The sequence below is a fragment of the Radiomyces spectabilis genome (assembly GCF_025331425.1).
Source record: "Radiomyces spectabilis strain NRRL 2753 chromosome Unknown BYT42scaffold_2, whole genome shotgun sequence".
Classification (NCBI taxonomy): Eukaryota; Fungi; Mucoromycota; class Mucoromycetes; order Mucorales; family Radiomycetaceae; genus Radiomyces; species Radiomyces spectabilis.
This window is the reverse complement of record NW_026251927.1, coordinates 2,390,577-2,417,068: the sequence shown is the minus strand read 5'-3', so window position 1 is coordinate 2,417,068 and position 26,492 is coordinate 2,390,577. Positions and strand designations below refer to the sequence as shown.

Sequence of the window (26,492 nt, the reverse complement as noted above, 5' to 3'; positions counted from 1 at the left end):
GGGGTTGCGCCAAGGTAGTAGAAATCAAAGTGCCATTCGAGGAACACAGTTCCTCAACTGAGTCGATATGCATGTTTGTAAAATCTACCTGCACATCAGTTTGTGATAGCAAATTTCAAGTTACACGGAATACCGTCCTGGGGAATTGTATGGTATCCGATCTTTCAGCTTGCTAAACGTCTAAACCCAGGCATTCTTGGGGTGGCCATCACAGTAGCCTTTGGCCTTGATTGGTTCTTCATCCACCAGAACATGTTTACAGGCTTATTACGACAAGATAAGGACTAGTCATCCAAAAAGCGGGTCGGAAGCGCAATTGCTGGCCATTTCCGGAAGTTGGGCGGCAAGGTTCCTGGAATCCATTCATGCCCGATTAAAAATTTTGCATGCAGTTCCCAATCACCACTTCTCAGGTATTGCACCATATACGATAAGAATCGGTTGCACCTGTGTAACAAGCGAATCCCGTAACGCCATACAATATTAGGTGAACTGTATGCTGAGGCTTTATACTCTGTAGATAGCAATTTTATTTGCTCTTTAACCTGAACCTTCATTTCTTCCGCAAAACAATGAAGCATGCTTAAGTTGACTAAAATATTATTGTGTAAAGAGATGTCGTCAATGCAATGAGGTTACATGAAATCGTATGTCATTTCATGTATCATAAAATTGCTGGGACAGATCGATAAAGTGAAAAACCCGCGTGGAAAAACCCCGTTGGGAAAATCGCTGGAAAACCAGGGAAAAAAAAAGAAAAAGATGTTGAAAATTACAGCCATGAACTTCTGATACATAAATCAATTCGCACGCATTTCTGGTATCAGCTATGAGCTGACAAAGGATCTACACGACGACCAAATCTGTTGATATATCTCGATGATTGTCATACAACGTACACTGCTGTGTAGCCTCCCCCAATTATTCCCTACCAGAGTAGTCCAGAACGATGGATCTTTATGCCTTTTATCGTACTGTTACAACGATGTTACATGCTCATGGAATTATGAGGGCCTCCCAAATATTGCATGATAAAGTCACTAACGAGCCTATCCAATTGGCAAACAAGACAATCTCAAAAATCCGCGCCTTCCCGTATAATAGCCAAAGGCAGCCGAAAGCCTGCACTACCAGTGAATCCAAAGAAGGAACTTACGAACTGTCTATTTCAAAAGTCACCGTAGCAATTTGAAAATTTGGAATTTCTCGTTTCTGGTAAGCCCAACAGGTGCCGCGCTGTAATAGAGAAAAACGGAGACCAGTTAAATTGAATCATCTATGAGTTAGCAGCTATTAAGTCTGTGAATTTTGGAGTTGTCTTGAGAACCTTTTATTATAGACACTGTCCTTCAAACATATCTTACCATTGCGTTTATTTTTTTATTTTATTTTTTGGAATTAAAAAAATTTTAAATTCCTGTGGACTGTGTATATTTGTCGGCTGTCCAATGTATGTATTTTCCAGTTGTCTCTAGGTGTAAGTTGGCTGACATGTGCAGCTAGTCGGTTGATGACCAGTGTTTATGCTGTCTTTTAACTCCTGTGGATATTGGACTATTAGAAAGAAGTTGCCCAAGATATCTGATCAGCGCTACTTTTTTGCTGGAGTTCGGCGCATATTAAGTTCGACAGATATAATGACACCGAATACATGCTAGCAGCCCATCGAAATTGGCGTTTGGAGCAAGGCACATGTGCACACACAGAAAGGGGTATCCGTGACTCTTTTTATTTTAATTTCCAAGGATCCCAGAGATTCTGCGATTTAGCAAGCAAGCACCAACTGCTTGCCGTAATTGCTACACTGTCCATATAAAATCCGCACAATGATTAAGCTTTGTTTTCTTCGTAAGTCATGCTTTTCGGACCCATTTGGCGGCACGAGTAAAGTTGGCAAAGTTCCGGGTTGTTTCAAATACTGGTTCATAACCGGTTGCTTTGACTCATTTCATAACTGCGTAGGTTGCACAAATACGGCTCCCTTTTCGATTTTTCATATGAAAATGCTTGTGATCAAGCGTCGACAAATACTTAGGCAGTGATTTTCCATTGTAACCCTAATGAACCATCAAATGAACGTATAAAAAACTAGGTCGTGCCACCGGTGTGCATTCAACATTATAGTGCATAGCCCTGCCTCATGCACCAATGTCCAGGTTACAGGTAAAAAATGTAAGCCTGCAGAGTCATTTGCTTCTGTCTCTGGGGGGCAAAATTCCGTTTTTTTTTCTTTTCTTTTTTTTTTACGCAGCAAAGTTAAACTTTAACATCAGGCGATCTTCTGATTGTTTATCTATTGTAAAAGTTACGCCTTTGCTGCGGCATCTGAGAAACTTTCCATGGAAGCATGACAGATGGTCATACAAATCATGGATACAATCTCGTTTACATTGAGGATATAATTTAGACTTCGGGTGTCAGCCGGGTGCAGCCGATTAAAATCATAACGATGCAGTATCATGGTTTGAACGGTTACTGCGCAGTCTGCTGTATTGTTCCATTGTTCATTCTTCATTTGAAAAGCAGGGAAAAAAAAGAAGAAGAAAACAAATAGACCGATTGGCTGACAGTTAACCCAAAAGTAGGATCCATGTTTCCTCACCATTGGCATTGACATCATCTTCTAGAATTTTGTTTGTTACATCAGGTGAGCTGCGCCATGCAATCAAGCGGCACAGAAAAGGTAATCCAAGTCATACACATGTTCAGTCATTGAAGGTTGAAAGTAACCTGACAACCGCTCAGTACCAATTCTTAGTAACCACTATAAGCTTATGAATTATTGAGCTGCATAGAATAAATATCATCTCGTATATGAACGTTTGGTTTTGGTTCTGTGGAGGGAATTCGGCTTTTTTTTGCTGCATCTGTATTTTTGACGTGATAGAGAAAAAAAAAGGGAAATATGCAATTTCATTAGTCACGTAAAACTTACGTCAGGACAATAAGAAGCATTCAACTGCCAAATCATCCAGCCACACTGATTTTTTTCTTTTCTCCTTCTTATTTTTACCTCTCTAACTGAACATGTCACATGAGCATGACCATGCCCATGATTCCACATCGCCTGTTTCTTCTGCATCAAGTACTTCACCGACCGATCTCACTAACCAGGTAAGCCAGTACAACCGAAGCGTCAACTATTCTCGAGACGCAACTGAGCAGTCGTTCCTAACTATCGGATTATGAAAAAAAAAGCAGACCAACAAATCGAATAGTAAGTTTGAATGGTTTTGTTTACAAAGAAAACGGCCGAGCCAACCAATTTGTTCATGGCGTAATAGTGGAGGCTCCTACCAAGACTTATCGACGACCTCCTATAAAGCATAATGCAGTATCTGAAATGACTATTGAAGTGGACGATGATGATGACGATAATGCAGGCGGTCTTGTGGGTGCCAATCATGCTGATGCAAGTAAAACACCGGAGAAGCAAGCCATGACCACCGATGACATGCAGCGCCATTCCATTTCGAAAAAGGTTAGATCGATTTTTGAATTATCGGAGGCCGAAAACCTGGTGGGTGGTAAGTGCGGCCGAACAATAGACAGGCACACACACTCTTTTCACTGCTGTATGCGCGCAAGAATACTAAAAGACTAGTATAACCACCGGACCAGAATTTCCATGCTATCTTGTGCGACTTGTCACATTACCTGGATGGATGTACTTGACCGAATACCGGATCTGCTTCTATGCCTCATTACCGAATCAACAGGTATCTCGCATGTTTGGAACAGGGCCTTCTTTTTTCTTGATTTAACCCGTCCAATTACCTGTGGCTTTGTAGAAAGCCCCTCGTAAATCAGGATATCTTTCCAAAAAGAATTATCGCGCCTCTCCACGAACCTTCCGCTATTATTTTGATCTGCAGAATCACGTCTTGTCATGGTACGAATCGGCGGAAAATCGATATCATCCGATCGGCAGTGTGAATCTCAAACATGTGACGCAAATCCGGAAATCGCGTACAAGGTCGTTTGGATTCAAGCTCATCACTCTGGACCACCGATACAGTTTAACAGCTGATTCTGAAGTGTCGCAAAAGGAATGGTAGGACATGATAGGTATCAGCAGTGATAAACAAAAAGGTCTGACAGAGTGTGTTTAGGATGGATGAGTTACAGCGAGCAGTGTTTATGGCCAAAAATGCCGGCAACACGGTACGCATCATGCTGCCGTTCGACAAGATTATAAATGTAGAAAAACCGGCCGTTTTCGATTTTGCGGAATATATCAAGATCACCATCATGGATCCCGATGTCATGGAAGCGCAAACGGACGATGTAAGTCATTGTCAAAGCAAGTTACCACCCAGAAATCATTCAACCCCTTTTTTTTGGCCGCAGTATTTTTTCGCATTTTTCCCCGACATACATGCTGCCTTCAAGAAAATCATGTCGTTATGGTCAGCAAAACGATATACCCAAGAATTAGATACCCGTTGTTGTGATACTCAAGACCCGTCTGCCTGCTTACAGCAACTGTATATGGATGGAACGCTGGCCGACACGTCCTCTGCTATTTCGGCCATTTTAGCAGGTAGCATGATCGCTTCCTCAGCACCTGTGGATGATGAGACAGGGTTACCTAGAACCGATCCTTGGAAAAACGTGTTGGACCGTACTATCTATGGAACGGAACGAAACCCGTCCATGTACCACACGACGAATGATGAAGATCATTGTCACGATCACCAGCGAAATGACAATGATGATACTGTGGATACATCGGAAAAGACACCGTACCGAGGCAATTTTCCAACGGCAATTCCTGCTCAGATATATTCTTCCACCGAACATGCGACCGATGCAGCCAAAGAGCAAGACGCTGGAACCAAATCATCTGCTTCCCTTCAATCCACCCTCAGCAAGATTCCACGTGCAGTGACAGGTGCTTTAAGTCATGTTCGACGATCGTCGATACAATATGATGAAGGCTCATCTTCCGGAAACAAGTCCGCAGCACCCGATCATTCACCGCCGAACGAAGTCGACGTTAGACGTAGCTCCAGCGTGCCTGACGAAAATAAAACATCAAAAAAGAAGAACCGGCGCTTCCGCAGCGGATCACTGAACTCAATCAAACACTTTGCATTTCATCCTTTTCACCAACTGAGCCACGCATGGCAACCTCCATCCCCTGACCCTCAACGTGAATCATTCAGTGACGACGATGAAGAAAAAATGAGGAAGCGCGGACGGGGCGCCGTCGTATACCCATCGCAGGCCTTGGACAAGCCTTGTCACAACAATATCCCAGTGATTGTGGAACCAGAAAAGAAAGATCATGATGCGGACCGCCAAAAGCCCAAAGCATCTTCATGGATAAGCAACAAATTCTTGGATATGTTTCAGCAAGATTACGGATTGCAGCTATGGTCCAACAATGGAGCCGAGAAACAGACTCTCACAGTGGATGAAGAACAAGAACGTCTGGCGTTGAATGAACAGTTGCGAAAACAGTTTCCGATGCTGAGCGAAATGGAGACCGTAGAAGCAGGTAAAACTATCGCGCGATTAAAAACTGGCTGGACAACTGGTTGACAGAGTATGGATTTGTCTCGCATAGCATTCAATGTCGCATTTTGGCGGATTTTGCCGTATTATGGAAAATTATACCTGACACAGAATTACGTTTGTTTTCATTCCAAAGTTCTCGCTGGACGTCAAAAGGTGAGCAATAATGTCAAAGGCAATGGCATGATTCGTCTGTTGGATGGATAAGTTCTAATGAGAATTCCTAGCTTATTATTCCCAGCAGTGACGTCATGCATGTGCGACGATTAAAAAGTCGAGGATACCAGTTTCTTCATGGTGTGGGTGTCACCGTCAAGAACATGAATGAAGAGGTAGGCTATGAGAAATAATGAGTACCAAAGTGCATTACCTTGGGATTAAGGCCGGATGAAAAAAGATATTTTTCGAACTGTCGTCGATTGAGGTACGGGATCGATGCTATGCCATGCTATATCTGCAGATGCTCAAGGTGTGGCAAAACAATCATAAACAAACACCGTAAGTAATACGTGTATATCTACCGATAAATGGCGTTGGCGCTTCTAAGCCTATTCTCCAGACTTTCGGAATCGAATCCCACCCCGCTTCAGCTGAGCGAGATTTTGGAATCTTCAACAGAGCATGTCATACCACCTACAGGATACAGTAAGTGGTTACGTGTTAATTTGTGGCCACACGCGGATAATAGTAATTCCTTCTTCTGTTCGTCTAGATGGTCCACCGCTGTTGTCATCTCTATCTTCTATTGAGACCCAACCAAAGTACAATCCTCCTTCATCGCCTCTGGTAATCACTTGTCTTACGGCCGGCTCGCGCGGCGATGTGCAGCCTTATGTGGCTTTATGCAAGGAACTTCAAAAAGATGGCCATCATTGTCGAATTGCTTCTCATGAAGAATATAAGGAATGGGTGGAGAGTCACGGTATTGAATTTCGTTCCATCGGCGGCGATCCGGCTGAGCTCATGGTACGCTTCAATCAAAAGAAATTTAATGCAACCATCGTACTAATATGATGATGGTCCCTGAAAAGAAACTATGTATCGACAACGGATTTTTGTCCATGTCTTTTATTCGGGACGGTGTAAAATTCGTAAGTGGCATTTGTTGGGGTTTGGTCCGTTTTATTTGGCTTACATAATGGGGTATCACATCGGTGACAAGATTCTGCAGGCATCATTTGACTAATCACATGCATACAGTTCTATGACTGGTTAGACACCTTATTGGAGACAGCTTGGGCGGCCTGTCAAGGGACGGATGTGCTTATTGAAAGTCCTAGTGCGCTGGTCGGTATTCATATGGCGGAAAAGCTCGGTAAGTCCATGACAGAGTCAAACATAAAAGTACCACATAGCAACTAAATGTATATTGGGTGTAGAGATCCCATACTTCCGATCGATGCCTTTTCCGTGGAGTCGAACAACGCGATTCCCTCATCCATTTGCTATGCAGACGTATCCTGGCGGTCGTGTGTACAACGATATGACCTATGTCATGATTGATATGGCGCTGTGGACGGGGATTTCCAAATACGTAAATCGGTTTCGTAAAAATGTGCTGCATTTGCCCGCTACGACGTTGGAGAAATTAGAGCTATGGAAAGTACCACACATTTACTCATTCAGTCCTACCGTGGTTGTACCACCAAAAGACTGGCCCGATTACATCCATTGTACGGGTTATTGGTTCCTTGAACAGTCCGAACACACGTGGGAGCCAGAACCCGAACTTGAAGCGTTTCTTTCCGCAGACGATGATCGACCCATCATCTACATTGGATTTGGATCCATTATTGTTCCGGACCCGGAAGAAGTGAGTCGGACCATCGTCGACGCCGTCCAACAAGCCAATGTACGCGCCATTATCTGTAAAGGGTGGTCCTCTCGGCTTAGCAAGAAACCCGAAACCAAAGATCCCAACGTTGAGAGCAGCAAAATTTTGGAAGGCCATTCGGACCAAATTCTTAATTTGAATTCGGTGCCCCATGATTGGTTGTTTCCTCGTATTCGCGGTGTCGTTCATCACGGTGGTGCTGGAACTACTGCAGCTGGACTGAAAGCGGGTTTACCGACTATTATTAAACCGTTTTTTGGCGACCAAAGGTTCTGGGGCCAGCGTATCGAAGAATTAGGTGTCGGCGTATGTATGCCCAAGTTATCAGTGGATAAACTGACAGATGCCCTCGTGACCATCACGGAAAACAAGACGATGATTATGAAAGCCAAATCCGTGGGTGAAACACTGGCAAAGGTAAGATTCGAAACCGCCATTGCTGCATATGGGATAGGTGGGAAAAAAAGCGGCAGACAGATTGGCTGGCAGATAGAATAAGGAAATTTTTGGATCAATGTTTTTGTTCATCAATTTTTTCCTTCTTCTTTCATATCACTTAGGAAAACGGGCTAAAAACCGCCGTAGAATGCATTTACCGTGATTTATCATTTGCAAAACGCACTGCCCAGGAGTAAAAATAAATAAATAAAAGTTATAGACTACAAGGACACAAGTCGGCGTAAGTTGAAATGAAATGCATCCTCAGCACATAGGCGTCGTTTGAACCGATATAACCAATGACGAACGTTTACCCAAGATGGGCGGAGATGAAAATAACGGAAACCGCAGAGATAGTCGTAGGTATTTTCTTGGCCAGACGAAAGTAGAATGAGCAGTCACCGTAAAAAAGAGATACCATCGACCATCTGGGTGCCAGTGAACCTCCTCAAATACAAGGCCGTCATCACTTGAAAGAAGCAAGATATTACTGTGACAATGATGAAGTGCGCAAAACTAATGCAAGCAATGGCAGAAATAAAAAAAGTTCATGTTGTACTAAAATTAACATAGACGACATACAAGAGAAAACAAGAAAAAAAATGACAAATATGCAACAACAGAGAGTAATAGAGAGAAAAAGGATTACATGGTTTTAAGTGAGAAATTACTGAATCTAGAATACCAAGTTCATGGCCTTCATGGAGTATTCGACACCAAGGAAGGTAGCGGCGTTGGCAGGGAAAGCTCTCAACATGGCGGGACCGAGACCCTTGAACAAGGCACGGGTACCATCGGTTCTGACGGTCTTTTGCAAGCAATCGAGTAAGCCGTTGTAGGTACCAGCAGGGGCCGATTGGAGACGGGATTTCAGCACATCGGGAGGAATAGCGATGGTCCACATGGCAACACCGGCCATACCACCCGCAAACAAAACAGCACCCGGGTTAAGATCTTCGGGACGGGAGCCAGCAGGCGTCAATGCTTTCTTGATTAATTCGTAAGCTACGAAATAAGCCGCCGATCCCGGCGAATCACGCAACAAGGTTGCACCGGTGCCCCTGAAAATGGAGCGCACACCCCCTTCCTTGTACAACTGACGTACAACGTCGAATGGGCCCTTATATTTTTGTTCACCGCCTTGACCTTGGATCTGCATCAGTACCTTGACACGCTCCGAAGGCGCCATGAATAACGTGGTAGGAACTGCCGAAAAGGCACCAGCAAACGTGACTTCCGCCAGCGAAAGCTCCTTGTTTTCCTTGTCCGTTCTCAAACTGTAAACGATCTTCTTGCCGAGATCATAAGACTAAAGAAATAAAATTAAAAAAAAACAGGACAACAGCGTAAATCACTCAAATTGTTTCTTGAAACCCGGCCCGGTTTAATTTTATATCCTTGTCCCTTTTTCACCCAGATCCACTATCATCAGTCATTGAGTTAACTTACCCAGAAGCTGACGGCGAAAATAGGTGTGATACTGGCCAAGGGCGTGGCCATACCGCGATAAAGACCCAATACACCATCCTTCTTCAAGATTTGCTTGAAACAATCGGCAGTGTTTTTGTACACGCCTTCAGAGGTTTGCATGCGGACTTTGAGAAGATCGAAAGGTTGGCTAAGGCACAACAGTTCAGACACATCATAGACGCATATTTTGGAGGATGAAACGAGCGATCCCACAAATAGAAAAAAAAGACTTACCCGACAATCACCGAAGCCATACCACCGAAGCCACCCGACAAGAACGATTTGACCGAGGAGGTGGTTGACGATTTCACTTCAGCCGAAGTAGCTTTGATTTCAACAGGTTCGGCCATGACTATATGAATGGAGTGGTCTTACGAGAAGAAGAGAAAGAAAAAGGTACACAAAGGAAAAAAGGTCTCGAGAGACAAAAAGAAATTAAAAGGGCGGAAACCGAGAGGGAAAAAAAAAAAAAAAAAAAGAAAAAAGAAAGAGAAATAAAGGGTTGATAAACGAGAGTTATCAGTGACAAAGACAAATCATAATAAAGTGCGCGCCCGACATGAAGTCATGACAAAAAAATATCGTTTTCGGAGTTGAAGCGGGTGCCAACCACATGAAAATAAAAAACCAAAGTTTAAGAGTTGCCCAATTTAGTGGGGATTTTTCATTCCCCGTTATGACAAATTTTCATCCTATTTTTTGCGATTCCGATCACGAAAAAGTGAATAGAAATTGGTTGCATCCCTCTTTTTCCCCACACTCCGCTGTTTCCTTTTTCTCCCACTCCTCTCACAACATGTCACCTGCAGTAAGTACTTGAATTCGACATATTCTATTGTCTTCACGAAACGATAAACTGGGAGACAAGTGGACAATATTGACGCGCACCATGATAGACTTCCCGTGGTCCCAAGACACCCGTTGATCCCAATGCGCCCGGTCCTATGCTCCGTTACCAGAGCAACTTGCCCAAGTTGCCTGTTCCCAGACTTGAATTGACCCTTCAAAGATACCTTCAGTCCGTTCGCCCATTACTGAGCGATGAAGACTACCATCGCACCGAACAAGCCGTCAGAGAATTTGAAGCTCCCGGCGGTCTTGGCCAGCAATTACAGCAACGTCTTGTCGCTCGTGCCAAAGATCCTAAAATCGTCAACTGGATGGAAGATTGGTGGTTGGATCAGGCTTATATGGGCTATCGCGATCCTGTCGTTGTATACGTCAGTTACTTCTTTGCCTTCAAGGAAGACAAGTTCCGCACGGTGCCTGCCAAGCGTGCTGCTGCTATTACCACGGCTGCTTTAGAATTCAAGCGTCAAGTGGTCGAGTATGTGTGAAACCAATGATTTACTTTTTTTTTACAAATAGGATGACGGGATATTCACATGCATTTTATAGGAACACTTTGGAGCCTGAATATGCCAAGGGTGAACCCTTATGTATGGATTCGTACAAGTACATGTTCAACAACTGCCGTATTCCCAAGAAACCTTCCGATGTCGCGGGTATGTACGATCCTTTCAAGAACACCCACATCGTCGCTATCCGCAAGAACAAGTTCTACATTGTCGAGACGGTTCACAACGGTCAGCAGCTTTCCACCAATGAATTGGAACAACAATTCCAGCAAGTCATTGACAACGCTGGTCATATCCCTGCTCTTCCCATTGGTGCTTTGACCGCCGAAAACCGTGATAAATGGACCGAAGTAAGTATAAATGATTCATTCATTAGTGTAACACTGGAAAAAAAAGGAGGTTGTCTAGAGGGGGAAAAAAAGAAAACAAGATAAAATGGAGGACGTGCGATTTATTGATATGATGTATAGGACCGTGAAATCTTGTTGGCAGCTCATCCCGAGAACAAGGCGGTTTTGGAAAAGATTGAAACGGCTTCTTTCGTTGTGTGTTTGGACGACAGCTCTCCCGTCGACCGTGATCAACTTTCGCGTGCATGCTGGCACGGTGACGGTCGTAACCGTTTCTTTGATAAGCCTGTGCAATTCATTGTTTTTGAAAACGGCAAGGCCGGTTTCATGGGTGAGGTAGTTATTTTTCACCCATCTCCGATGGACAGTGGGCACTGGTAGCTAGATGTGACTCACCCTTTTCAATAGCACTCTTGCATGGATGGTACTGCCACTTGCCGTTTGAACGAATTCGTTTGCGATGGGTAAGTCTTGCAGTAGAATGACCATAGAGAAAAAGGGTTGCTTAAAGGTATTATTTTAGCTTGAATCGCAACAAGATCAACCACGGTTCCGAACAGGTCCGTTCCGGTCTCCCGGCTCCTCAACAGCTCCAGTTCCAGGTGAACGACAAGGTGGAAAAGGCGGTGGCCGAGGCTGAACAGCACTTTGATGAATTGATTGGCAAGTACGATTTGACCGTCTTGGCATATCAAGCTTTTGGCAAGAACTTGATCAAGAAGTTCAAGTGTTCGCCCGATGCCTTTGCTCAAATGGTGATCCAGCTCGGTTATTACAAGATGTTTGGTGTGAGCCGTCCTACTTACGAATCCGGTCAAACCCGCAAGTTCCAGCGCGGTCGTACCGAAACTTCCCGTACTGTGAGCAACGAATCGGTGGCATTTGTCAAGGCCATGGAGAACCCCCGCTTGCCCAATGAAGTCAAGGTGGCAGCTTTCCGCGCAGCCACCAAGTCTCAAGGTGCTTACATGAGCGCAGCCGTCAACGCTCACGGTGTGGATCGCCACTTGTTCGGTTTGAAGAACTGTTTGCGTCCCAACGAGCCCAAGCCTGCTCTGTTCACGGATCCCGCTTTCGCTTACTCTCAACACTGGTTCTTGTCGACCTCTCAGTTGACTTCGGAACACTTTGCCGGTTACGGCTGGGGCCCTGTGGTGAGCGACGGTTTCGGTGTGGCTTACATGATCAAGAACGAGGCTTTGCAGTTCAACGTGGCTTGCCTCAAGGACCTTGTTGTTGGTGGCAAGACATACAAGAACGCTGCTTATCATCTCAAGCAATGCTTGGAAGATGCCGCCAACGAATTGAGAGACATGTTGATTGCTGATATGCCCGCTCAAGCTAAATTGTAAACCTTTTTTTTATCTCCTCAGCTTGTCTTGTATGCATTCTTTTCGCTTGATTCTCTTCGAATGGTTTCAAGGGTTATAATTTTTTGTGTTTTAGTTTAGATCGTTTCAAGATTCTCCTTTCTTTTTATATATATTTGTTTCCTCCAATCAGTGTCTCTTAGTAATATTGTCACTAACAAAAGTTTTTATGCTTTTCAATTGGACCAATGTGATATAAGCGTCCGTAATTCGTTGTATACGTTTCATAGTAGAAAACATCAAACAATAATGGGAATATTTTTGTGCCAAAAAAGGCAAGGAAATACCTATATATGATGTTTGCAAATTTATCTGATCGTTATACAAAACAAGAGGTTTATTGTATGCAGTTAAATAGGTGTGTTGCGCTCTTTTTTTGCTTGGCCTAATTGCAAGAAAATGGAATAGGAAAAACAGATCCTGTAAACATGTGAAACATTTCAAGCCCCGCCGTGCTCATGAGGACGAGACGTTGTCGGGCTGTTCTTTTTCCTCTCTTCCTCTATTAAAACTATCCACCTAATCTTTGGGATCTTTTCAGTCAATGTCCTCCAGATCGAAAACACGGGCCAAACACGGTCATTTATTTGGCGATGGTAGGTTTGCACTGGTGTAAGGATGGGTGGGAGTACCGGCGGGTGTGGTCTTGGCATGGCATTGTGTTTGCTGCGAAGAGTTCCAATAGCCTTTCCATTGACGTGTTATTGCTGTGGGGTTGGTGTGATAGATCCTCTGAGTGCAGCTTCATCATCTGATGTGGATGATCCACTTTTTGGACCAAGTCGCCGATCGTTATCCACCAGTCGCAGTCCAGCTACCACGGCGAGTGCGCCTGTGACCGATCCGTTATCGCGAGTTAGCTCATCATCGTCTGTAAAGTCGTCGTCGTCATCTCACACGAAATCAACCAGTGGCGGTATCTTTGGTGATATTGATGTTTCCAAGCTGGGCGGCGGGGGTGTGTTTGCCAATAAGCGGTCTACACACGCTTTGCGGTCTTCTATTCGCACGCCTATTGATCACGACGACGAAGAATCCCTTTTCGGCGGCAAACCTGCCAAATCCACTGTAAAAAGATCTCCACCCGCATCCGTCCATGCCACCGCCGACGTGGCAAGAACTTCCCCAATTCCAAAGTCTCCAATCGCATCAGCAAAGAAAGAACCATCAGTCCAGCCGGCGAGAACACCTACGGGCTCGCCCAAGGTATTGTCACGTACATCATCCTACGAAACCACTAGTACGAGAGGATCGGTTTCCAACGAAAGACCCGCCACACCAACGAAGCGAGAGCCGACAGTATCATCACCATCTCCCATCAACATAGGAGCCAATAATTCAACGGGTTCACCATCTGTCAATGGCACGGTGACGCCGCCTGCCGTTCCCGCCACTGCTTCTTCTCCTGCTCCCTCTTCACCGCCTCGAAAAGCATCTTCTTCTATTTTTGCTTCAGCCAGTCGATTTCTCAAGTCTCGATCGCCTTCCAATCCTCCTCCACCTCCTCCTCCTCCAGCTTCTCAACCTTTGCCTGCTCCAGCATCGCCCAAAATCACATCACCACCCCCGACACCACCTGCCCCTGCACGTCGATCACCACCACCTCTTCCTCCTTCATCATCAGCCGCGGTACCGCGTCCTGTTTCACAACAACACAAAAGAGAAACGGAGCGTGAGGAGGAAGAGGATGAAGACCCAATGGAGTCTGAGTCTATACCGATCATTGTTGAGGATGAGGCCACACGGGCATTTGCAGATGATACCATGAAATTCAGTATGACCAAACCACGCGCTGATTACTCCACATCACCGGAACTGCTAGCGTCATTGACCAGTGATACGTTACGTCTTGATGAGCCTCCAATGATGATACCTTCGATAAGCACTCCCGCGGCCACCCAGGACACCGATTCATTGAACCCTTGGTCGCATACATTACAATTTTCTTTGGAACCTTCCAGTAGTTCTCCCCAGTTGAATCGGAAGCGGTCGTCGAAATCGGCAGCGGCCGATATCGATCCCGGCAAACGAGCTGCTTTTGCGGATCTTATTGCGAGTTGGCACTCGGGAAAGCCTGAAAGGGAGTTAACGGTTGCCAAGGAAGATCCAGAGCAGTTTTTTACCCGTGTAGCGGTTGAACAAAGGGATATCGGCTTTGCTGGCATAGCCGGATCGGGTAACGATGATGACGATGATGCAAGCTTGGATGAGCATCCATACTCGTCCTCATTGAATAAGCTGCATCAAATACAGTCATGGGGTTTGGAAGAGAACCCTTGGTCATGATGCATATCTTTTACATATATTACATTTATATATTGTGGGCATGGTTATTGTAGGGATATTATGAAGTTTGGACTCTGGAATACAAAGGTTTTTTTTTCTCGAGGAACTATTTTTAATGTGATGATGACTGTCGGGCAGGATATATTGTAAATTAGAGGCTTGTCATTTTTATGCTGTGCAAGGTATCGCGTGGTGGCTACTGCACAGTCTTTCGGCGTAATCTAAACCGCATCGAATAAAAGGTATACAGAATATGGCTTACTGGGAGACAGATTCTGCATCGGATGAAGAAAGATAAGCTATTTATAAATCATTGCCTGTAACTGAGTGAGTTGAATACCCGATGCATGCATGTTTGATGAGTTTGTCTCGGAACCAACCATGTATTGCTGATATCCATGCACTTCATTCTTGCCCTGGATGTCACTGACGCTGTTGAATACTTCTCACCATGGAAAAGTGTGAAATACTAATGTACAGATATTGTTATCGAGATCGTCACTGTCATAGAAAACGCTCAAATTGAAGATACTGTACTGGTCCTTTAAGCTCATTAATTGCGGATAACATGGATGCCAAGAAGTAAAACGCAACAAACAATAACAGTGATAGATTGAATTCAAATTGAAGCAAAGCGGCATAACATCGGCATGAATAACATGTGACCAATAAAGAAACAGTTCAAGCCCTGATGGGTGTAGAAAGATATATACAGTTTAATTGAAAAATTCTGGTTAGAAAATTTTTTACAAATCAAATTTTAAAAAAGAGGCGAGGCAACGTTGTTAATCAAATAACAGAGGAATCCAAAAGATAAAGACATACAAAAAATGGATGCATTAGCCAAGCCACGCTTATTCTTCTTTGTTATTGCTTACAAAACTGTTGTCACCGCATTGCGGGAGCCGCCACCGCACGACGCCAAGGCATGGGCTTTGTTCAAAGTTTTTAAACTACACAGTAGAAGCACACAAAGCAAGTGAGTGAGTGATTCGGCATAACAATCAAAAAAGAAAGGGCACTTGAGCATAAATACATTACCTTTCAAAAAAAGTTTCATTCTTGACCACCAAAAAAAAAGAAGATTTTCGGTGCGCAAGCTATAATATAATGAGGGATTCAGTCGCTAGTATCAGAGTTGTAGTCATTATGAGTATACGTACAGGATAGTTGATTTGAGCAAATGTTAATGAGAATGAGCAATGAAAAAGTGTATGGTGCGATGGATGGATGGTTTTGCGCAAGACAAAAGAAAATAGATGTCCGATGAAGAGGAAATAAAATAGATGGAAGATGCGTCGTCTTTATAGACATGAAAAAACAGGCGATCCCTCGTAATGTAGCTAAAACCTTTATTGTCCAATAATGAAGCAAGAAAAAAGACGCCATGTGTCTTTTCTCACACCTTCACATCATATTTATCCATCGATAAAAAAGGGTGGACTCATCGCATGAAATAGCTGCATGAAGTATGATAGGTCTCAGATAACGTTAGATAGAGATCTTTATTCTCAAGTGTTCATATATCGGATGTTCGGATACACAGGTGCATATAATTTTGGTACAGAAGTAATGCATGGCTCGTTAAACTATCTTTCAACTCTTATTATACACTTTATTGAAAATAGAAGTCATCCTCATGAAGATGGCCTTTTCTTTTTGATGAACAAAGTCGTCAGTTTCGGTGCATTTTTCCCTCCAGGATTACGCAGGCATTCTACAAGGCCAAGGTAATATGACGAGATCCCACACACTCCCCGCCAATAAAGGACCAAGTCATGATTTTTGCTTCCTTGCAATTTATTTTATTACCATTTCTTCATTTCCCGAGAAAAAATGAACTGAAAGATGGAAAAGACATTAGGGCAGTCAATAAATTTATAGGAATTACACCGAATTTTGCCAGGACACTATGTAAAGGGACAAAGAAAAAGAAAAGAGATATATCTGAAATCTGAGTAGGTATCGGGGAACTATACATCAGACTGACGGAAGCAATACAACCAAGGGGGGGGGGGGGAGGAGGAAGAATAACAAAAAGGGAGAAAAAATGTATAAACTACAATAGGACAGAGGAAGATAAAAATAAAAGCAAAAGGAAATAATAAAATCGAGAAATACGAAGAGAGAAAGGTAGATGAAGGGATATTTGGGGCCAAATTTACCCGGAATACATGTAATACAATAGACGAAGAAAATCAACCCTCCAAAAATAAGTGAAAGAGAGATATTAGAAGAGAAAACAAATCTGGCACTTTGCAGGTTCGCTTTCAGTTTCCTGATAAATTAGGCACTGGTTATGCCTGATGGGTGCTTCGAATATTACTTCTGATGTTGCTGTTGTTGCTGCTGCTGTTGTTGCTGCTGCTGTTGTTGCTGATGACGATACTGTTGCAGAGTAGTCTCCAAACTTTGAACCCTTTGCTGATATATGCTCACTTCTTGCTGCAACTGACGGATCACTTCCACACTTTTTTTCAAAATGGCACCTTTGTTGGGCTTGTTGGGACCATTTTCCAATGTCGCTTCCGGAAGTAAACTGCCAAGTTCTTGAATTCGATCGTTGATATTATCACGCCGCCTTCTTTCAACTGCATCATTATTGTCCCTTGATTAGAAAATGAATAGATTTCACAAAAACAATAAAATAAAATAAAGAGTAGATGCGTCTCAAGGTGAGGCTGCAAGGATGATAAAGAAGAAGAAGAAGGAAAAGAAAATAGAGATGCTTACCCGCATTATGTGATTCTCTTCGTCGACGTCGCTTCTCCATCATAATTTGCATGCTGAGGCAAACATACAAAAAAAATAAGGTTCAGTGGGTTGTTGTTTCAAATAGTAACAAAGATAAAAATGATATCCCGACTTACTTTACTTGCATAGCATAATCGTCTTCAAAGCTTCGAGCCATCGAAGAGGGACTAGCTGCCGTAGTTGGCATGCCACTGTTGCTGACTGAATGGTCCATGTGGTGAAGCGCCATGCTCGGGTGCATGTGGGAATTCAAATTCGTGGGAGGAGAACCTGCATAGTTTGGAAATTCATAACCAATATTCGCAGGAGCCGACATGGGGAATCCGAACCCAGGATCGTAACTGCCACTGCTGGCACCAGGCAGAAATATATTACTGTTCGCATAGTCATTATGCGGTTTGTGCATTTGAATAGGCACAGCGCCTTGAGAAGAAGTGGAATTATTCGGTTGGTAGGATTGCATGTCCATTTGCATCGAATGCTACAAACATAAGAGGAAGGGACGTCAGCAACACTGGAAGACAAGAGTAGCAAAAAAGGCTGTAGTGTTCAAATAGAGAATAGGGTTCTCTTTGCATACGCTTTATACCGCAACGTCTTGGCATGACGATATTGCTATGCCTCTTTTTGTCTCACATTCTTTTTTAAAATGAAAAAAAAAGGAAGAACGGACTTACAAATGAATGGTGTCTTCCTGCAGTGGGGAAAGGCTGCTGGGACGTTGGTTTCGAGTAGGATGCCAAACCGGACTGATAGTCGAGATCGTCAAAGTCGTTGAGAGGCGAAGTCGTAGTCGGCGACAAGAATGCATGTGAAAAGCTGTCGCCAAAGTCGAGATTGTCAGACGACGGTGAGTCCCGATTCGACAAGAGAGAGAAAGCAGGGTGAGGTACAGCGGTCGTTGGGGAAGTGGCAAGCGGATGCGTTGCTGAAGCTTCGTGTTGCTGCGTCGCCATGAGGTGGTAATGGGTAGGATGTCGTAACTTTAACGGTGCTTGCGGCTGCTTCTGTTCTTGTGACATATAGAATTTTATACAAAAAGACTATACAATATGGAATGGAAAAAAAAAAAGGGATTTTGCCTACTCCGCTCAATAGACTTTATACACAATGAAAGAATTACAACCAAAAAATAGCGCAAAATAGCGAAAGAGAAGGAAAAAAGAAAAAGAAAAAGACACCAAGTACAAAGAAAGGGCCTTTGAGAAAGAAAAAGGTATTTTTTTTCAAATGGTAAAACAGATGGAAAAGGGGAAGAATTTGGGGCTGGGACAAGAAAAAAAAAGGCGGGTTCTTAAAATTACCATACAAGGAAATTTAGACAAACGAAGATGTATGACGAATGACATTAATCTGACTTTTAAAAAGATGATCAATGCAAAAAAGAAAAAATAAGGGCCATCTCCAAAAAGAAAAAAAAACGAAAAATTCAATGGGAACCATCGAGCGAACCCCATCATCAAAAAAAAGGTACACATATATACACACATACACACATTATAGTTCAAGACAAAAACAAAATTATGCACACTGCAAGTAGTTTATTGCATGGCGAAGGAAAAGTGAGCCTTTTTGTTTATTCGATTGAGATCGCTATGCAGTTGTAGAATGAATACGATTTGCACATAAACAAATAGTCTGAACAACCATAAAGATGGGCACTCCTTCAGCGTCGTTGCCATCGTTTTCTTGCTTCTTCTTCTTCTTCTTCTTCGTATTTGTTGGATATCAAACTCGAATTCCATTTCATTATGTACTCATTTTTCCTTGTCATTGTTCATATCTTAATAAGCCGAGCTTTCGGCCAAGTCACCTCACCAACGCATACTTACAACATCACTTCTCCCGACCCTAATGCTTTCTATGTAGCTGGTCAAATTCTACCCATCACTTACACATTGGTTGACAATCCCAACCTGCCTACCTGTAAAGCACCCCCTCATCCAATACCGTGTGATGATGCTCCATATCATACTGAAAAAAATTACTTTGTTTCTTTTGTGTAGTATTGTCACTATCGGTTTATTTTTCAACTCAAGATGCATCATTGAACGCTAGCAACGTAGTTATTACCGAAAATGCCGATATTTCTCAAGGCTTCAGCTTCCGTAGAACCGCCAATACCATGGTCTATTATGAACATCAGCTGAATGTAAGAAACTAATTGGCCCACAGTTTTCACCATCCCATTTTTTGACACGCATTGTTACAGTATCTTATTCCCAATGCTACGCGACCCGGTAACTATCAGGTACAGTTAAAAAACGCTTATTTTTGCTCATTGGACGATGCAGTGGTTGATTCAATGCTTCACCATATGTAGGTGGTATTCCAAGATGCTATCTCACGTACCAATACTTCTGTGCCTATTGTGGTTCGTCCCTACGCGGCCCCGGCTGCCAACCCCAGCGGTATCCTCGGCAAAGCCAAACCTTCTGGTAGCTTTGCATTGCAAAATAACCCCGCTTCCCCACAGTTTCCAATCACTCCCTCCCTTCTTGCCACGTTGGTACTGCTGAGTCTTTACTTTGCATCATACTTGTAGTTTGTTATTCACTCTTTACCCATTCAAAACCGAATGGGTCCTTAATTGATATTCTCTTGCCACATTACATTATTATTTTTTATTCACTCACTATAAACCGACCAACAGCAGTAATAAACATCCTTTGGTTTTTCGTATGTGCTAAAGCCACTTTGTAAGGCGGGAAGGTAGAGGAGTGAAGAGGGATTGGTGTTAGGGGTAGAGAGAGAGAGAGAGAGAGAGAGAGAGAGAGAGAGATGTCATGAGGTGGCGCTCATGACTTGCAGAAGCTGAGCGAGATGGCCATGAACCTGCATACCGTATTTCAACAAATATATTCTGTGCAGATAACAAAATCGACGATGAAACGGCTGCTGTGCATAGCAGTTGAACGATGGCGTGCCATGTTGAATGGCAAGGAACGCTCACAGATGCCAAAAAAGCGAGTCATGCACCGAATACCATCCCGTTGATCAACTGCGAAGTTTCCCTGAGAACCTCAAGGAAAATAAAAATAAATAAAAAATCCTGCATAATAAAAAGCCTACGCACAATGTCAACAAGGAAGGATTGAACCATAACAAGCAAGGAATATCAATAATTGTATACAAAAGGCGTATCATGTTATGTAGCATCAAAAACCCCATTCACCATGAACAGGCTATATTATTACCATGATTTTTCATATCTTTTGCACAAGAACATTAACAACGAGCGATTGCACAGGAAATGTATGAACGCCATATTATTGTACCACGCAACCCTAAGAAGCAAACAATCATTGGGCGTCTGTGTGCCCGTCAATAAAGAGCGGCAGGATCCATTGTTTATAAAGAAACAAAAACCAATGGCCTGGTTCTTGATGAACTTCACTGAACGCCTTTTACCATTCCTCCCACTTCATTATCCAGCAGCTCAATCGCCCAGTATCTTTAGAAAAGCGATTATTTTTACCATGCAGAAAAGAGACACGATATTTGATGTGTTTACATCGTTTGTCATTTTATTTTTTTTATTGTTACAAAAAGATGAAAGAGAGTTCTTCATCCTTTTCTAGAGATAGTTTATCCAATAAATCCAGCCATAGATTATAAGGAGAGAATGTAAAAAGGAGCTAAGCAATTTATTTCTTGCTGGCCTTGGCAGCGGCCTTGGTGACCTTGCCAGTCTTGTCAACCTTCTCAACGGCCTTGATGACACCGACAGCGACGGTTTGACGCATGTCACGGACAGCGAAACGACCAAGAGGAGGATATTCAGTGTAAGCTTCAACACACATGGGCTTGGAGGGAACCATCTTGACGATGGCGGAGTCACCAGACTTGACGAACTTGGGAGCAGCTTCGAGGGACTTGCCGGAACGACGGTCAATCTTCTCGAGGAGCTCAGCGAACTTACAAGCAATGTGAGCAGTGTGGCAATCCAAGACGGGAGCGTAACCAGCACCGATCTGACCAGGGTGGTTCAAGACGATAACCTGGGCGGTGAAGGAACCGGCTTCCTTGGCGGGGTCGTTCTTGGAGTCAGAGCAGACGTTACCACGACGGATATCCTTGACGGAAACGTTCTTCACGTTGAAACCGACGTTGTCACCGGGAACACCTTCAGCGAGCTGTTCGTGATGCATTTCGACGGACTTGACTTCAGTGGTGACGTTGGCAGGGGCGAAAGTGACGACCATACCAGCCTTGATAACACCAGTTTCAACACGACCAACGGGCACAGTACCGATACCACCAATCTTGTAGACATCCTGAAGGGGAAGACGGAGGGGCTTGTCGGAGGGACGCACTGGGGGTTCGATGTTGTCGATGGCTTCAAGAAGGGTCTTACCAGTCTTGGAACCAGCCTTGGTTTCCTTGGTCCATCCCTTGAACCAGGGCATGTTGGTAGATTCTTCCAACATGTTGTCACCGTGCCAGCCAGAGATGGGGACGAAGGGAACAGCCTTGGGGTTGAAACCGATCTTCTTGATGAAAGCGGAAACTTCCTTGACGATTTCGTTGTAACGGGCTTCGGACCACTTGGTGGAATCCATCTTGTTGATGGCAACGATAAGCTGACGGACACCGAGGGTGAAAGCCAACAAAGCGTGCTCACGGGTCTGACCATCCTTGGAGATACCAGCTTCGAATTCACCAGTACCGGCAGCAATAATCAAGATACCGCAATCAGCCTGGGAGGTACCGGTAATCATGTTCTTGATGAAATCACGATGGCCGGGGGCATCAATGACGGTGACGTGGTACTTGGGAGTTTCGAACTTCCACAAGGCGATATCAATGGTGATACCACGCTCACGTTCGGCCTTGAGCTTGTCAAGAACCCAAGCGTACTTGAAGGAACCCTTACCGAGTTCGGCGGCTTCCTTCTCGAACTTTTCAATGGTACGCTTGTCAATACCACCGCACTTGTAGATCAAGTGACCAGTGGTGGTGGACTTGCCGGAATCGACGTGACCAATGACGACGACGTTAACGTGAGTCTTCTCCTTACCCATGGCTAATCAAGAGTAAATAGATAGAATGTGAGATGATATGCTCAGAATCAACCATCCATTTTGGCTGTCAAAAAAAAAAAAAAAACAAAAAAAAACAACAATTTACCTGTAAAATGACAAAAACAAAAAGAGGGGCGAATCTTATGACTGCCAGCAGCCACCCCAATTTTATAGTCGGGCGGCGAAAGAAAAAAAATTTTTTGGGAAGAAAAATGGAAAAGCCACGTTGGCCCTTTATTCAAAGTCCGATTCTAGAATTCGGCCCACAGAGCTTCAAATTGCTTGTCAAACTGCGTAATACAAGTGGGAATATTGGTGATCATGATGTTTTCCCTATTCTTAAACCGTGCTCTATAGATTGAAGGATGGAGAGTGAGCTGTATGTAACCTATTCGTCAGCTCTTACACACTAGGTCTTACCCGTTGGACCAATTGAAACTGCCGTTGATCAAAGTAGCATGGTCAATAATGGCAAACTTGTTATGCATGTAACCCGTTCTAAAAGTATGCATAAAAAGTTTGGGCTCAGTTAACGCACAAAAAAGATTCCCAATAGGTCAAAAAACCAATAAACCCAACCAAGAAAAAAAAAAACCAAGATACTATTCTCTGTTGGATTAGCAAGAAGACAAAGAAAAAAACTTACGTGCGATCGGTCTTGTAGGGTATACCATAGTCGGCCTGCAACCTGGCTGCATCGGCGCCTTTGATAGCCGCCTGCCGATTATCGGTAATGATGCGTACCTTGACACCACGCTGGTTGGCGGAAATTAAAGCGTCCGCCACATCATCATCGGTGATGGAAAATACGCAAATATCGATCGTGTCACGGGCGGAATCAATGACCGATATGAAAGCCTAGCCCGTCCAAAACATTATATCGACAATGGGAATGTAAGCATATCGTGAAACTGGTGGAACATGGTTTGATGTTTCTTTTTTTTTTCCAAGATCATATTTACGTTGAAGCTGTCCTTGGAAGGGAAGAAGAAGGCGTTGATGAAGTAGTCGTCGGGAAGAATATCCGATGAGAGGCCAGCTCCTTGGTTGAGTGTGACAAAATATTTTGCGATTGCTTTCGGTCCGCCTCCAGCCTTGACTGCAGACACAGCGGGGGTGTAATCCGGCACTTCTTGATCTTTAGTTGATGATTTCTTTCTTGGAGAGCTTCTCCTTGGTTTTGGAACTTGCTGGTAATCGGTAGGCGAAGGAGGACACGATGTGTCATCATTTTCATCGCTGGGAATATAGTCGTCATCCGATTCCCCAATACGGTCTAGCCGTTCGTCATCGGTGCTGGTATCTAACACAGGTACAACCGCGTCCTGTTTGGGAGAAGCACTTTTTCTGCTGCTCTTCTTCTTTGCCCTTCTTTTCGGCATTTTATGAGGAGCCGCCTCATGATCCGAGAGCTGTGCAGGGATGAAATTATCATCTGTATCTTCAACGTTCGTCAGATACCACGAAACTATAATTCTCACTTGCTATGCTCTTACTAGTCGATGTTTTTGTCTGTTTAGACGGAGGCGAGTTGCGCGCACCAGGCGAGGACGGCATATGATCATCAAAAGCCATCTGGACGGCTGTCGTCACGCAAAATTCTAACCATCGGACAATATTGCGTTCATCATTGTGATGGCAAGTCTGAGCCGCCACATCAAACATTTGCTGAACCGTACGCATCGTATTGCCAGCCGTATGGGATTTGCCTGCAAGCAGCGTTTGCATTCGTGCGCTCACTTGCTCACGAATCGCCGTATCCTGCATAATTTGAGTCGCAGAACCCATCGACTACAGAAATCTTGATGCATAGGTTATTTGGTTCCTTCACCTCCTTGTATTGAACGGCCTTCTATGACATGGCTGAGCGTACCTTTTCCACAAGTGGTTGAAAGTTGGCCTTCTTGAGTTCCACCACATCCACCGGCGGAGGTGTGATCATGCATAGCAGTTCCTTTATCAAGCCCATGAGTAAAAATATGACAATAAATAAGTAGAGACGAAGAAAAGCAAGGAAAAGAAGACTGAAAAGTTGGAATGGGAACAAATAGAGTAATCAATTAGATGACGGTCGTACAAAGCGAAAACGGAGGAAATAACAAAAACAGGAAAGCAGCGGCTCGCTGTGAAAGCAGGCTACTGTTTTACAAACTTCCCCCAAAAAAAATAATAATCCAGTTGGCTTCTTTATGCTTCTTGCATTGTAGCCCCTGCAATACTTTGTCACTATTTGAGTTTTGCTGTATCGTATTAACCCCTTCTTATTTTTTTTCTACTGTGCGTCGCAGCTGATGTTGTGATAGTTTTCACGAGAAGATCCCGAAAATGACCGGTTCAACAGCTGTCTAACATGAAAGCCTATAAAAATGGGCAGTCATCATCGTGCCTGCCAAAGTCGTTTGCGTTTCTCCCCATACCTTTCAAGGTTTTCTTTTCTCCGGGATCGTCTTTTTTTTTCTTGTGCAGCAAAAGAGCGCGAGATCAAAGTCTTTGAATACTGGAATAAAATGCATATACTAATTATTTGATAATCTTAGCTGCTCTCAATCATCAACTGTTCCGGCGCCAGATTTGCACGCTGACCTGCGCTGCATGTCACTGCGTAATCTGTCCCTGACCCGACTTTATTCCTGTCTTCTGCCGGAAAGCACTTGACATCTTGATCCGATCTTGTTATTTGTCCGCCCACCTTAAATTCCTTCGTTCATGAAAGCTGTTCAGATGTTCTGAGGGAAAGAGATGGTTAAAGATCTGTATCACCCCTTCTGAGTGGAGGAAATTCAAGGACAAGTAACGAAGATTAAGCCAGATCATGGGATGAACAAAATATTAGTCAGTGAGAAAGAGGGTGAATAAAGCTATGTATGAGAGAAAAACTGTGGTCGGATGGCCTTTGCTTGGCTTGGGCATATCGCCGGATTCGTCCCTAATACCTCCTAGGCATAGTCGTGTGGATCAGAGTTGATTAAATGATAAAAGGAAAGCATTTTCGAATACGATACCCTGAGTGTTCTGTTGCTGAGAGTTCATCCATCGCTCTGATGTTATTTCGCATAGGCTAATCAGAGTCAAGGCCCGGTAAAGAAGGGCTGTAGGTCAAAGACAAAAATGTGCAGCAATGGTAAAAATGCCATCTTGGAAATTTTTCTTTTTTCCAGCCACGCGACTTGTTTTTTTGAAACACGACTTCAATGAGAAAAACCACTGGGGGTGCTAAAACGCATTTCGGGCCTGGTGAATCCCAAGTCACAGTCTAGGTGCTTAAATTAGTGTGTGAGAGAGAAAAGGGAATAGTGTTGCTTAATACTACATATACTATTTACACTCGATGGAACCTAGTGCCTTTGATAAGATGAAAATGGGAGCCCTCATGGGCGGTACAGTTGGCCTTTGTGTTGGCTTCGTCTTTGGCTCGGTCACCTTGTTACGGTAAAGTGTCTGTTTGACCACACACACCCTTCAGCTTATTTCGTTCTGTACATCGTGAACTTACTTTGAATTCTTAGATATGGAAGCGGTCCTAAAGGTCCCTTTTCTATGCTCAGTCAATACATGCTGGGATCAGCAGCTTCTTTTGGATTTTTCATGTGTAAGTACTTTGCAACTCCAAAAAATAAACGGGAAACGGGTCACCTCATGCTTATCCGCGCGTTCTTGTGTTTATTAGCGATCGGCTCCGTCATTCGTTCCGAAGGTCGATATCTTCCAGCTGGCGCCAGACCCATCAGTTGGAACCAACCCATGCCTATTCACATTAACCAACGAAAACCCACCATCCACAATTCTTAATGATGCTTTCACCCTTGTAAAGTAAAACGTTGATCGTCTGTATACGCTATAAAATTTTTGGAGATTTTACTCTCTTCGTCTCATTCTTTTTGTACGCCAGAACCGTTTCGTGTTAGCACTGTAGAGTATAATGCTGTGTCGAATATAGTGGAGATACATCAATGGAAGTGTCACAATGAAAGGGTAACCAAAGGTCAATTGGTGGGGTACTTTATTTGGGAGGGGTGAGAGTTCATCCTTGGAAGTGACATTGAGACTCAGGACGCATTTTGAGCCTGACGGTACTATGCGAAGCGATC

The 26,492-nt window shown here is 43.8% G+C and overlaps 9 protein-coding genes across 9 annotated transcripts; 6 read left to right on the top strand and 3 right to left on the bottom strand.

Moving 5' to 3' along the window:
* Window positions 1–582: 582 nt before the first annotated feature.
* On the top strand, window positions 583–1,763 carry BYT42DRAFT_557696 (uncharacterized protein). The gene is made up of 3 exons (XM_051566929.1): window positions 583–1,049; window positions 1,157–1,236; window positions 1,365–1,763. The coding sequence occupies exons 1-3, from the start codon at window positions 950–952 to the stop codon at window positions 1,473–1,475; spliced, it is 291 nt and encodes a 96-aa protein (XP_051427618.1). The 5' UTR covers window positions 583–949; the 3' UTR covers window positions 1,476–1,763.
* A 1,264-nt stretch (window positions 1,764–3,027) lies between these two features.
* BYT42DRAFT_610878 (uncharacterized protein) lies at window positions 3,028–7,989 on the top strand (the record flags this gene model as incomplete). The annotated part of the gene is made up of 16 exons (XM_051571432.1): window positions 3,028–3,114; window positions 3,199–3,217; window positions 3,285–3,527; window positions 3,622–3,719; window positions 3,792–4,054; window positions 4,113–4,287; window positions 4,351–5,503; window positions 5,573–5,676; window positions 5,748–5,852; window positions 5,918–6,018; window positions 6,080–6,165; window positions 6,233–6,486; window positions 6,552–6,611; window positions 6,721–6,835; window positions 6,900–7,771; window positions 7,915–7,989. 16 exons carry the CDS (start codon window positions 3,028–3,030, stop codon window positions 7,987–7,989), a joined length of 3,810 nt encoding a protein of 1,269 aa, XP_051427617.1.
* A 479-nt stretch (window positions 7,990–8,468) lies between these two features.
* Window positions 8,469–10,091, bottom strand: BYT42DRAFT_592056 (mitochondrial carrier domain-containing protein; the record flags this gene model as incomplete). Its single annotated transcript, XM_051570589.1, has 4 exons — window positions 8,469–9,101; window positions 9,242–9,410; window positions 9,497–9,614; window positions 10,079–10,091. The coding sequence occupies 4 exons, from the start codon at window positions 10,089–10,091 to the stop codon at window positions 8,469–8,471; spliced, it is 933 nt and encodes a 310-aa protein (XP_051427616.1).
* On the top strand, window positions 10,059–12,322 carry BYT42DRAFT_543190 (acyltransferase ChoActase/COT/CPT; the record flags this gene model as incomplete). Its single annotated transcript, XM_051565664.1, has 6 exons — window positions 10,059–10,070; window positions 10,159–10,589; window positions 10,661–10,970; window positions 11,091–11,306; window positions 11,379–11,434; window positions 11,494–12,322. 6 exons carry the CDS (start codon window positions 10,059–10,061, stop codon window positions 12,320–12,322), a joined length of 1,854 nt encoding a protein of 617 aa, XP_051427615.1.
* A 502-nt stretch (window positions 12,323–12,824) lies between these two features.
* BYT42DRAFT_557678 (uncharacterized protein) lies at window positions 12,825–14,969 on the top strand. Its single transcript, XM_051566928.1, has 2 exons — window positions 12,825–12,936; window positions 13,068–14,969. Exons 1-2 carry the CDS (start codon window positions 12,885–12,887, stop codon window positions 14,624–14,626), a joined length of 1,611 nt encoding a protein of 536 aa, XP_051427614.1. The 5' UTR covers window positions 12,825–12,884; the 3' UTR covers window positions 14,627–14,969.
* Window positions 14,970–17,194: 2,225 nt separating this feature from the next.
* On the bottom strand, window positions 17,195–18,506 carry BYT42DRAFT_203899 (uncharacterized protein). The gene is made up of 3 exons (XM_051562535.1): window positions 18,058–18,506; window positions 17,497–17,861; window positions 17,195–17,412 (listed from the first exon to the last, which is right to left on the bottom strand). Exons 1-3 carry the CDS (start codon window positions 18,400–18,402, stop codon window positions 17,226–17,228), a joined length of 897 nt encoding a protein of 298 aa, XP_051427613.1. The 5' UTR covers window positions 18,403–18,506; the 3' UTR covers window positions 17,195–17,225.
* A 564-nt stretch (window positions 18,507–19,070) lies between these two features.
* Window positions 19,071–20,148, top strand: BYT42DRAFT_557669 (uncharacterized protein). Its single transcript, XM_051566927.1, has 4 exons — window positions 19,071–19,306; window positions 19,387–19,532; window positions 19,593–19,631; window positions 19,704–20,148. The coding sequence occupies exons 1-4, from the start codon at window positions 19,132–19,134 to the stop codon at window positions 19,923–19,925; spliced, it is 582 nt and encodes a 193-aa protein (XP_051427612.1). The 5' UTR covers window positions 19,071–19,131; the 3' UTR covers window positions 19,926–20,148.
* A 2,191-nt stretch (window positions 20,149–22,339) lies between these two features.
* BYT42DRAFT_557662 (uncharacterized protein) lies at window positions 22,340–24,448 on the bottom strand. Its single transcript, XM_051566926.1, has 7 exons — window positions 24,278–24,448; window positions 23,901–24,195; window positions 23,367–23,845; window positions 23,051–23,262; window positions 22,825–22,902; window positions 22,511–22,755; window positions 22,340–22,406 (listed from the first exon to the last, which is right to left on the bottom strand). Exons 1-6 carry the CDS (start codon window positions 24,371–24,373, stop codon window positions 22,656–22,658), a joined length of 1,260 nt encoding a protein of 419 aa, XP_051427611.1. The 5' UTR covers window positions 24,374–24,448; the 3' UTR covers window positions 22,340–22,406; window positions 22,511–22,655.
* A 1,216-nt stretch (window positions 24,449–25,664) lies between these two features.
* On the top strand, window positions 25,665–26,317 carry BYT42DRAFT_557658 (reactive mitochondrial oxygen species modulator 1-domain-containing protein). The gene is made up of 3 exons (XM_051566925.1): window positions 25,665–25,833; window positions 25,911–25,993; window positions 26,072–26,317. Exons 1-3 carry the CDS (start codon window positions 25,733–25,735, stop codon window positions 26,191–26,193), a joined length of 306 nt encoding a protein of 101 aa, XP_051427610.1. The 5' UTR covers window positions 25,665–25,732; the 3' UTR covers window positions 26,194–26,317.
* The last annotated feature ends 175 nt before the right edge of the window (window positions 26,318–26,492 follow it).